Source organism: Megalops cyprinoides, chromosome 21 (genome assembly GCF_013368585.1).
Source record: "Megalops cyprinoides isolate fMegCyp1 chromosome 21, fMegCyp1.pri, whole genome shotgun sequence".
Lineage (NCBI taxonomy): Eukaryota > Metazoa > Chordata > Actinopteri > Elopiformes > Megalopidae > Megalops > Megalops cyprinoides.
In genome coordinates, this window is record NC_050603.1 from 950001 (window position 1) to 959716 (window position 9716).

Sequence of the window (9716 nt, forward strand, 5' to 3'; positions counted from 1 at the left end):
CACTGTGCTCCCCCCCCCCCCGGCCCTGTGCAGCACTGTGATCTGAACTCTCAGAGGGAGATACGCTGGGGCCCAGCGGGGCAGCTGTGTTTCGACGTTCGGGGGGAGCGAGTGATCCTCTCCGACTGCCCCCAGAGACAGCCCTCTCTGAGCCGGCAGCAGTGGAAGATGACGAAGGTGAGAGAGCCGCGCGGTCGCGCACCTGAGTAGCAGCCTCAGCTGCTGCAGAATAAAAGGATAATATGCAGGAATGTAAGCTGTGTAAGTCACCCTGCAGTTTACTAATACTGCTGCTGCTGGCACTAATAATACTAATACTAACTGGGGTGGTTTTCTGTACGACTACTGGCAGTACATTACATTACATTAATTTAGCAGACACTCTTATCCGGAGCGACTTACACACAGTTTACAGTTTTTATGTTATCCGTTTATACAGCTGGATATATTTACTGAGGCAATTGTGGGTTAAGTACCTTGCCTAAGGGTACAGCAGCAGTGCCCCAGCAGGGAGTCGAACCAGCAACCTTTCGGTTACGAGTGCTGCTCCTTACCACTGTGCTACACTGTTGCCCAAAAGGGCTGTAAAGTACAGCATCGTTACATGCGTTTAGGAGATGCTCTTATCCAGAGTGGCAACTTCCAGCACAAAGGTCAGACTCAGCAAAGGCCCCAGCAAGGATCAAACTCGCAACCCCTGGTTTACAAGGCCAGTGCTCTAACCACTGAGCTATGGAATCACATTCATTTAGCAGACGCTCTTATCTAGAGTGACTTCCAGCACAAAAGAAGCATATGCATCCAAACTGAGTGAGCAACAGTGTCAAACCGGGCTAACACCTCTCCCAGACCAGTGAGTGTGAGCATAACACTGTTCAGGCAGTTGTGCTGATGAAACTAACGGTACCTGATGGGGGCGCTGTTTCTCCAGCAGAGCGGACAGATCGTCCACATGATGACGGAGCGCTGTGTGGAGGCTGTGCTGGGAAAGGGCGTGGCCAGCGAGAAGAACGCCACCGGCGAGAGGGGCGTGGCGGGTGGGAAGGGCACGCCCAGCAACCGCGGCGGACAGGGCAACGCCACGGCGATGGAGAAGGGGCTCTTCCTGCGCCCCTGCAGCTCCGACCCCCGACAGCAGTGGCACTTTGATCAGCTGGTGGTTCCGAGGGCTGGCTGAGACGGGCGGGGCCGAGATACAGGACTGACCACACCCTCACAGGGCGACAGCCGAAAACTGGGTATGATCTGGGGCGCTGATCTGGGGCGCTCCACTCGATACTGTCACCACAGAAATGCCCCTCAGATGGAACCATTTACTCCCCACAGAAGCACCTTTCATTCAGTAAGGGAGACTGAGTCCTGTCTGTGCCCAGCAGCGCAGCTATACAGACACCCAACAGGGCACCAGGTGTGGAACCAGAGACTTAAAAGTCCAAATTCTAGTGGAGCATTGTTGTTGGTATTTCACCTTGTCTCAGCACAAACCGAGGTCTATACATATGCTACCTGTAAAATGTAAACTGTGCAGAAACGGGAGAATAATATCGAGAGTGGCATTCTGAAGAACAGTTAGCTCTGCCACTCTAACCAGACTGTGATAAGGCAAGTAGCATTACAGTACATTACTTTACCATACATGCAGTTACCAGATGGTCTTACCTAGAGTGACTTCCAGCACAGTATAACAGATTCATTTTTTAATTCAATTTAAACAAGCAACAGTGTCAGACCAGGCTATCACTCACAGACCAGACCAGGAAGTAACCTCCACATAGTTAAATGCCTGTTAAATAACCCCTCTTCCAGTCAAATAATGGTAGCTCACGTGCAGATATATAGCAACAATAAAATGTAATATGAAAATGTTTTCCTTGTCGCAAAGGTAGGAATTCCAGCACTTGTTATTCAAATGTACCCGTAACTTTTTGTCACCTTGTCAACAGACAGGGACTTTAAAATGACGTGTGCTCCACCTAGTGGTGGCAGAGGAAATAGCACATCCAGCGGGCGGGGAGGAGGGTCTGTTTCTCACTCGCAGGAGAGGCGTTGTGATGCAGGGCTGAAGGGAATGCGGGTAGGTTCAAATCCTAGAATGGGCACAGCTGTTCTACTCCTGAGCAAAGTGCTGAATTGCTTCATGAAATATCAAGCTTTACCAACTGATGTGTGAAATTAAGTAACCTTTTATTAAGTATAAAAGATTAGAATAGCTGTTTTAGTCTGTATTTGACAGTCTGTGTTCCTGTGTCAAATTCTGACTGTTTTGCATCCAAAACTGCTCTGTATATTGGAATCCCAGATTCAGAAAAATACAAAATATTGATATCTGTGAATATGATTTGTGAAACATAAATAAGGTTACTGGTTTGAACTTTTGAAGTAATACAGTAAAGTAATATTTGGACTTCATTTTAGCAAATGCGAGGTAACTTAGTTGATGTGTATCTGCTCAATTGGATTGTTCTCTTATTTAAAAGAGATAAATCAATTATATGTTTTAATATATTTTAAACAAAAAATAAAACATCACTGTGTTGAAACTTATGCAACTCATGTCTGTGAAATGCTTGTACAATATACTGTATGCAATGTGATCATCCAGGTCTGACCTCCATGTGGCATTCCTGAGAGTATTATCCTGTAAGGGACTTCTCTGAATAAAAGCACAAATGAAATCTCTGGGCGGAATTCTGTGTTCACACAGCACTTTATCCCTGAATTTCGCTGAGAACCGTCTCCGCGGCGGCCAGCGCTGCTCTGGAACAGCCCTCAGCAGAATGTCAGAGTCACGGCGGTGTCGCAACATGTCACCTCCGTCCCAGATAACCGGCTGAAATCACGTAATGGCTAATTATATCACTTGGAATTAAAGCTTTGACAGTAAAAGTAATAAAAAACTACTTTCACAAGGGGTTATAAGTCATGCAGTGAAATGCCATCTTGCTGACAGATTTTATGTGCAGCTACATTTTGCAGACGGGGCAGAGGTTTTGCCCCAGCCGGAGGCTCTTTTCTGCCCCCTGTCGGCGGCACGCGTGAACTTCCGCCCCCTTTGCAGTCACGTGCTTTTCCACATGCCGGCCCGGCAGCGGAACTACTTCCGGGGTCAGCGGCTGGAGGGGTCAGGCATGAGGAAGGTTATTCAACCGCTACATGCAGTGAAGAACATATGAAATGTATTTTTGTTTTCGGTAAGGTTATGTTGATCGTAGTCGGATAAGAGCAACAGACTATCTAACTCACAGTATCAGATGGTTTGCTTTTCCAGCGTTGTTTCGAACGCGTTCGTGGAAGAGAAGGTGGAGAGAAACTCCTCCAAAGCTAGTAAGAACTGTGGTGTTGTTTTAAATACCTGCTATGATCAGTGGGTAGCTATGTCAGGTACATAACAGCTATTGAAAGCACCTTCAGTTAGCTGACAACATCATGTTAGCTGATACGATCATGCTGTTATACATTACTGTTACACTACATTAGCTGAACTATTAGATGATGCTGTTTGTGAAGTGTCTTTGCGGCGTGTCAGTATTGCTTACTTTCAGTTGAAATAGAGTTTCTACTTGCTTTTGGTAGCTTACATAAATTTGGGCAATCTGAGTTAGCTAGCTGGCCGAGCTAACATCAGGCTGTCATTCTTATAGACATCTGGTCGAGCAACCAATCGCTAGTTAACTTAGGTGACTGGGTGACATTTATATTTAGCTGTAGCTTCCAAGTTATCAATCACTTGCCATTGTTTTTCACCGGCCATTGATCGCTTTTTCACTACGTTGCTTTTGAAGCAACACAGATGAGCCGGTGAAAAAGTCTCGGGTTGTGAAGCAGATTTCAGTTTGTTCTCTGTGCTGTTATTAAACACGTATCTCTGTAAAGGAATGTAAAAAAAGAAAATTACTACTTTTTGTCACCCAATCTCAGCTGATCTGTCTGGGTGTGTGTCCCGGGGGTTCCTGACCGGCGACGTGCCTTCGCGATGCCGGCTCGCTCTTTGCTGAGGGCGGCTGGAAGCTGCACGGCGCCGGGGCCATCCAGACTGCTCCAGAGTCGCGCTTTTTGTCCCGATCCGGTCACAAGGTGAGACCCTCTGGAACCTGTCCCGCTTTGTGACGGTCAGGTGGCGCTTTGCTGTCATTGTGTGACGGAAACGGATTCTTTGCTTATTCTTGTTCCGGTCTATAACTACCTCGCTGCCGTGGTAGATCGCTGAGTTAGTCTGGAAATCTCGTCAGATACCAAAATATGCTCCGTGTTGGATTTTATTTATCGAGCTGACAATGAGGTAACACCACTCTCTGAATTTGTGCTAGCTGATCTCGCTTTCCTTGGGTCATTTGTGTAACTGACCACTCAGTTACGAAAGCAGCAACGTGGTTGGCACACCGGTAAGATCAACTGGGCGATATTTCATAACCTCTTTGCATTTCAGAAAAATGACATCTAGACGAAAAACGGACCATCTAGAGAGAACAGCCGCCAACTTCAGACAAATGGTGAGTCTGTATTATCATGCGGTCTGATTAACTTTACTCGGCTGAAGACCACCCTGTAACGCAACCGTAGAGCCCAAGAGGACGTACCGGCAATGCCCGTTAACCTTTGCAACTGTACCGCAGAGGAGAGTCGCTCTGATCGGGGGAAAATAATCTAGTTTTAGCTCCATGTATTTCACAGAAACCTTATGTGTAGCACTTGTTGCTTGGAACAGACTTTGGTCCTAGTAGAGAAGAGCGACCTTTGACCTGGAAGATTGTTTTATTTTTAGCTGTCAGATATAGGTGGACTCTGATTGAATGAACTTGTGGGTTAAAATGTTTTATTTTTTTTAATCACACAGTTCGAAATTTAACCATAGTTTGAGCTGTTGAAAGATCACCCTGTGTGTGACAATCAGCTGCTGTGTTAAAGGGTTGTAAACAATACTTTTGGTTCCTTTAATATAATTTCATAAATGTTTCTGTTAACGTCTTTGAAGGATTGTGTCTGTAACTGTGTGTTGAGTTTGTGAGTGTGGGCGCAAGTTGATGACATCACTCTGTTCTAGGCCGCCTTCCCTGCGACCGTGTGCGGGATCATGAATGAGTCGGAGCAGGTGAGGCGTCTCCGCCTGGCGGTCACGCATCCAGACTTCAGCTTCAAAGCAGGACAGTGGTGAGTGACACGCCCAGGCCGTACCGGAGCGGGGTCTTTGCTTATGGTGGCATTGTTTATGTAGGTACTAGCCTGTGACGCTAAGGCTTTCTGCTGGCAGGAGTAAAAGCAGCCGTATAGCGTGGTGGGTAAGGAGCACAACTCGTGACCAAAAGGTTGCCAGTTCGATTCTTCGCTGGGGCACTGTTGTTGTACCCTTGGGCAAGGTACTTAACCCACATTTGCCTCAGTAAAATTCCAGCTGTATAAATGGATAACGTTGTAAAAAAAAAGTATAATCTATGCAGGTCGCTCTGGGTTAGAACGTCTGTTAAATGACTTAATGTAATATAAATGAACAGTATTTATAATTGGTTAAAAATTTGATTCACCAAATGAATTCCAGAATGAGAAAATTATGGTCTACAGGGTCAACCCGGAGAAAAGGAATGGGACCGCATCTTTTGGTTTCATCATAAAAAGTACTCATATGGGAAGATTTTGATTAATGAGAAGATTTTAATATTTGAATTAGTTTGTATTAGTCATTCTCCATTTTATGATTCATTACAAAATTGCTTCCTGTGGCTTCTTTAAAGCACCTCTTGCCCGCTGAGTTTCTGTAACCCGTGATTATTTGGACCTCGTGATGTTCGGGAAGCTTGAAAATATTTTGGTTTCTTCAGCAAAGTCTGTGCGCCAAGTAATTGAGTTTACGAGGTCTGACCAGGAGAGTGCAGTGTATCTAAGCAGATTTTCTGTCAGAAGGAATGTGGTAAATCCGTAATAAACACAATACTGTTATTGACCACTAGAGTGTGCTGTTACTGTTCAGTCATGCTTAGGTGACCATTTCCGTGTTGTCCCATATGTTAATTTCGCACATATCAATGACTACTTTTCCTCTCGTTTGTTGCCCAGTATATTTAAACCTTTGATGATATAACAGCGTATGATACAGGGATTAGATCCATGGTGACCCTGGTGGTTTTGGGTTTCAGGGTGGATTTCTTCATCCCCGGTATGGAGAAGGTGGGGGGGTTTTCCATCTGCTCCACCCCCACCCTCCTGAGGAGGGAGGGTGTGATCGAGCTGGCCGTCAAGTACAGCCAGCACCCGCCCGCCCACTGGGTGCACCGGCAGGTGAGTGCAACGCTCGGCCGCACCTGCACATCCAGGAAAGAGAACACATCCACACATGTGATTGTTAAAGCCCTCAAAGCAATTTATTACAGAAAAACATGAGCTTTCAACTGCGAATCAGTACTTGTCTGGGCAGCCATTGCACCCTCCACAGTTCCATCAGTAATTTTAACATTTTACATTTTAACCTGTGTACGTTGCTGGATAAGAGCATCTGCTGAATTCTAGTAATGTAACGTAATGTAATGTAATTGGCAGTTTACCATCTGTTACCGTGGTCGGATAATGTACTGGGTGTTCGGTTCTTTTGTGGCCTAATTCAGTTCAAGTCTCTCCCCTGTGCTCTTCCCCCCGTCACCCCATTACCCCTCACTCCCCCCCCTTCTTCTTCCTCTCTCCCCCCCCCCCCCCCCCCCCTCTCTCTCTCTCTCTCTCTCGCAGTGTACGCTGGATTCTCAGGTAGCTGTCAGGGTGGGCGGGGATTTCTTTTTTGACCCCGCCCCGCTGAGCCGCCCTGTGGACTTGCTGCTGGTGGCGGGCGGGGTTGGCATTAACCCCTTGTACTCCATCCTGATGCATGCGGTCGACCTGCAGCGGGAACGACTGGCCCAGGGGTGCGGCTATGAACCCGGCGCCGTCCGGCTCTGCTACAGCGCTAAGAGCGCCCAGGACCTGCTGTTCAAGGTAAACCCTGCGCTGTTAGCTGCTCCGGATCAGTCTCTCAGTAACTCTGCGCCGTGGGCCAGTGTGAATGCTACCTGGGTTAGGATTAGTCATGTTGAGCTGCTTCTCTTCTCCATACAGAAATCCATCATCCAGGCGTGCCAGGACTTTCCAGGAAAGTTCTTCTGTGATTTCCATGTCACCCGGCAGAGTCATGACGTCGACCCGGAGATCAGACCCTTCATCAATGGTGAGAGGCGGGAAGACCACAACATGACCAAGTGCCACTGACACGCACACGACTGCGTGCTGATGTCACACGCACACGACTGCGTGCTGATGTCACACGCACACGACTGCGTGCTGATGTCACACGCACACGACTGCGTGCTGATGTCACACACACACGACCGCACCCTGTTTCACAGCTCACTGTGTGTGTGTGTTTCCTCAGGGGGCAGGATATCGGAGCAGGTTCTGAAGGAGCACCTCCAGCACACCGCAGAAGACCGTGACACACTGTGCTACCTGTGTGGGCCGCCACCCATGATCGAGAGCGTGTCAGAGCAGCTGCAGCGGCTGGGCGTGGCCCGCGACAGGATCCTGTTCGAGAAGTGGTGGTAGCCCCGCCTCCCACGGGCCCCGCCCCGAGACGCTGCTCTCTCCCCTCCCTCAGTGACCTCTCTGTTTTATTTAAAGGCCAGTCGTCTTGCAATGCACAAAATACCATGTACGGGCGGAGCCCGGTCCGACCGCAGCCCGGAGCCCGGTCCGCCCGCAGTCCCGCAGCCCGGAGCCCGGACCTCGGTCCGTCTGCAGTCCCGCAGTCCAGGCTGGTACCGGCAGGCAGAGCTGTGCTGGTGGAGCGTTTGGCGCTCAGCGGTACAGACTGAACCGTTCGGTTCCTGCAGAGTCACTGTGTCATTTCCTGTGTGAGGAAGTGCGTTCCTTAGAGGAAGCCATCCATTCACAGGGTGTTTTTACTGTTCTGAAGGCAGTTTTCAGTAAGGAATATCGGACAGTAATGTCTGGAGAGCAGCGCCTGTTCTGCTCACTGGACATCCTGCTCTTTCACAGAGGGCATGGTTTGTGTTGTGGGTGTGTGTTACCTTGGAAACGACCTTCTAGATGACCTCTCACCTCTTGCCCTCTCATGGACTGAAAGGAAAGCAGAATGGTTTCAGCAAACGTCATTTCACATGGTCAATTGATTTTGAATATGTGCCATTAATGTATGATATTCATCATGGACTCTTTCTGTCATATAGGAGTTTACGGACCACAGGTCTGGGACTTGACATTAGATACATAAAACAACTTCCTCTAATGGAGTTGAACACAACTACAGATCCCAGATCAGTCTGACTGCACTAAGGTGTTTTTTTTAAGAAACTAAGATTTTTAAGTTGTTTTTGAACATTTGGCAACCTTGTAAAATCCGTAAAGTCTTGCGTTTGAAAAGCAGAAAGAGCGTTTTGTGTGCATGTGTGAGAGTATGATACAGGAGAGAAGACAGCGCTCCCCCGTATTGCCAGGGCGGTGTTTTTGTGGGCGGCTCGTGTCTCAGTCGAGACGTTTCCCTCGTTTGGCATTACTCTGTGCCGGTGCAGCTCAGGACAGAGAACATGACATGTAAAACGTGACGTGAAACGGCTCCTGGCTTTGGGACACTGTGACGTTCTCGAGGATTACTGAGTTTACATATTGTTGCCATTGCTTGGCAGCCCTGGGCCGACAGTTGAACGTTTCTGGGCTGCTTGTTGTGTTGCAGTGGTGCAGAGGTTCAGTGCCTTGCTGTGTTACAGGAACGCCTCGCCTCAGAGTCAACCCTGCAGACTCTGGCCCGACCTGTAAGCCGCACGCTGCCAGAGAGTGTAAGTTACTCAGGCTAACGATGTTCGCATTGGCTCCTGAAAACTGTCCGCTGGTTCATATCCAGAGAGAAAAATGAGTCTCTTCCAGAAACACCTTCCAACGGGCACTTTTCATACCATTTTCCTGTCGTGCTGCTGTTTGATTTGATTGACAACCTATTGTTCACACGGTTACCTTTGCTTTGTATTTCTGTGACTAGAGTAGATCAGTTTCTGAAGGAGATGTGAAATGAGGTCATTTAAAACTGATAAATATAAAACAGATATCCAGTATCATGTTTTTACTCGTGTTCCTCAGGTGTTACAATTAAATTCTGTTATTATGCACAAATATTATGCCTTTATTGTCCTTGTGTTTTCAGATATTTATTGAAGCAGAGTTTTCATTTGGAAAGAGCTGCTCAAACAAACAGAAGAAATCTGTTCTCCTTCACACACAGTGACCCATTATAATGGCGCTATAACGCTCTGTGGTTTTATCTATAATAACAAACCTGAAAAATATTTTGTGAAATGAAATGTTGCTGGAGTGTGGCCAGGTGATGTTATGTCCAGCAGGTGGCAGTGTTTACTCTTGGAGGGGGTAGCTTTCTTTTTTGATCACTTCCTGTAACTCGGAGCAGGAACGGTAATTTGGTTTTAGTCCTGCTGCCCTCAGGTCCAGATGCTTGTTCACGAAGCAGCTCCGGTTCATTCATTGGTGTGTTTACTGGCCAATCGGATAAAAGATGCAGCGCACCCACTGGTCAGTGTGAACAGGCCTCTTCATTGCGTTTGTATTTCTTGTCTGCGTTTGTCTTGTCCCCCGACCTAACAGTGCTACCCTTAAAAAGACAGCAACATTCAGCCATTTACTGAGACATTCAGGTTGAAAACGGAGATGATATAAATCTGATTTATTATGTACAT

At 47.4% G+C, this 9716-nt stretch overlaps 2 protein-coding genes across 6 annotated transcripts in view; both read left to right on the forward strand.

Annotated features, from left to right (window-relative positions):
* LOC118769050 (polypeptide N-acetylgalactosaminyltransferase 15-like) overlaps window positions 1-1177 on the forward strand; it is a 6049-nt gene extending 4872 nt beyond the window's left edge. The window contains exons 9-10 of the mRNA XM_036516056.1: window positions 34-177; window positions 932-1177. Coding sequence (XP_036371949.1) covers window positions 34-177; window positions 932-1177 — 390 coding nt within the window. The remainder of the gene's footprint in view (window positions 1-33; window positions 178-931) is intronic.
* Window positions 1178-3121: 1944 nt separating this feature from the next.
* Window positions 3122-9128, forward strand: oxnad1 (oxidoreductase NAD-binding domain containing 1). Of its 5 annotated transcripts, none has more exons than XM_036515566.1 (8): window positions 3128-3191; window positions 3919-4074; window positions 4427-4490; window positions 5042-5148; window positions 6129-6270; window positions 6712-6954; window positions 7075-7183; window positions 7388-9128. In XM_036515566.1, the coding sequence occupies exons 2-8, from the start codon at window positions 3974-3976 to the stop codon at window positions 7555-7557; spliced, it is 936 nt and encodes a 311-aa protein (XP_036371459.1). In that variant the 5' UTR covers window positions 3128-3191; window positions 3919-3973; the 3' UTR covers window positions 7558-9128. The 5 variants fall into 5 exon arrangements, with proteins under 5 accessions (XP_036371461.1, XP_036371459.1, XP_036371458.1 ...); XM_036515565.1 differs by lacking the exon at window positions 3128-3191 and adding an exon at window positions 3210-3324; XM_036515567.1 differs by lacking the exon at window positions 3128-3191 and adding an exon at window positions 3210-3299.
* The last annotated feature ends 588 nt before the right edge of the window (window positions 9129-9716 follow it).

Bases quoted from the DNA above. Each gene is read 5' to 3' on its own strand.
- oxnad1 (XM_036515566.1), top strand. From the start codon at position 3,974: ATGCCGGCTCGCTCTTTGCTGAGGGCGGCTGGAAGCTGCACGGCGCCG. The intron at 4,075-4,426 runs GTGAGACCCTCT...TTTGCATTTCAG, and splicing joins TGTCCCGATCCGGTCACAAG to AAAAATGACATCTAGACGAA. The intron at 7,184-7,387 runs GTGAGAGGCGGG...GTGTTTCCTCAG, and splicing joins GATCAGACCCTTCATCAATG to GGGGCAGGATATCGGAGCAG.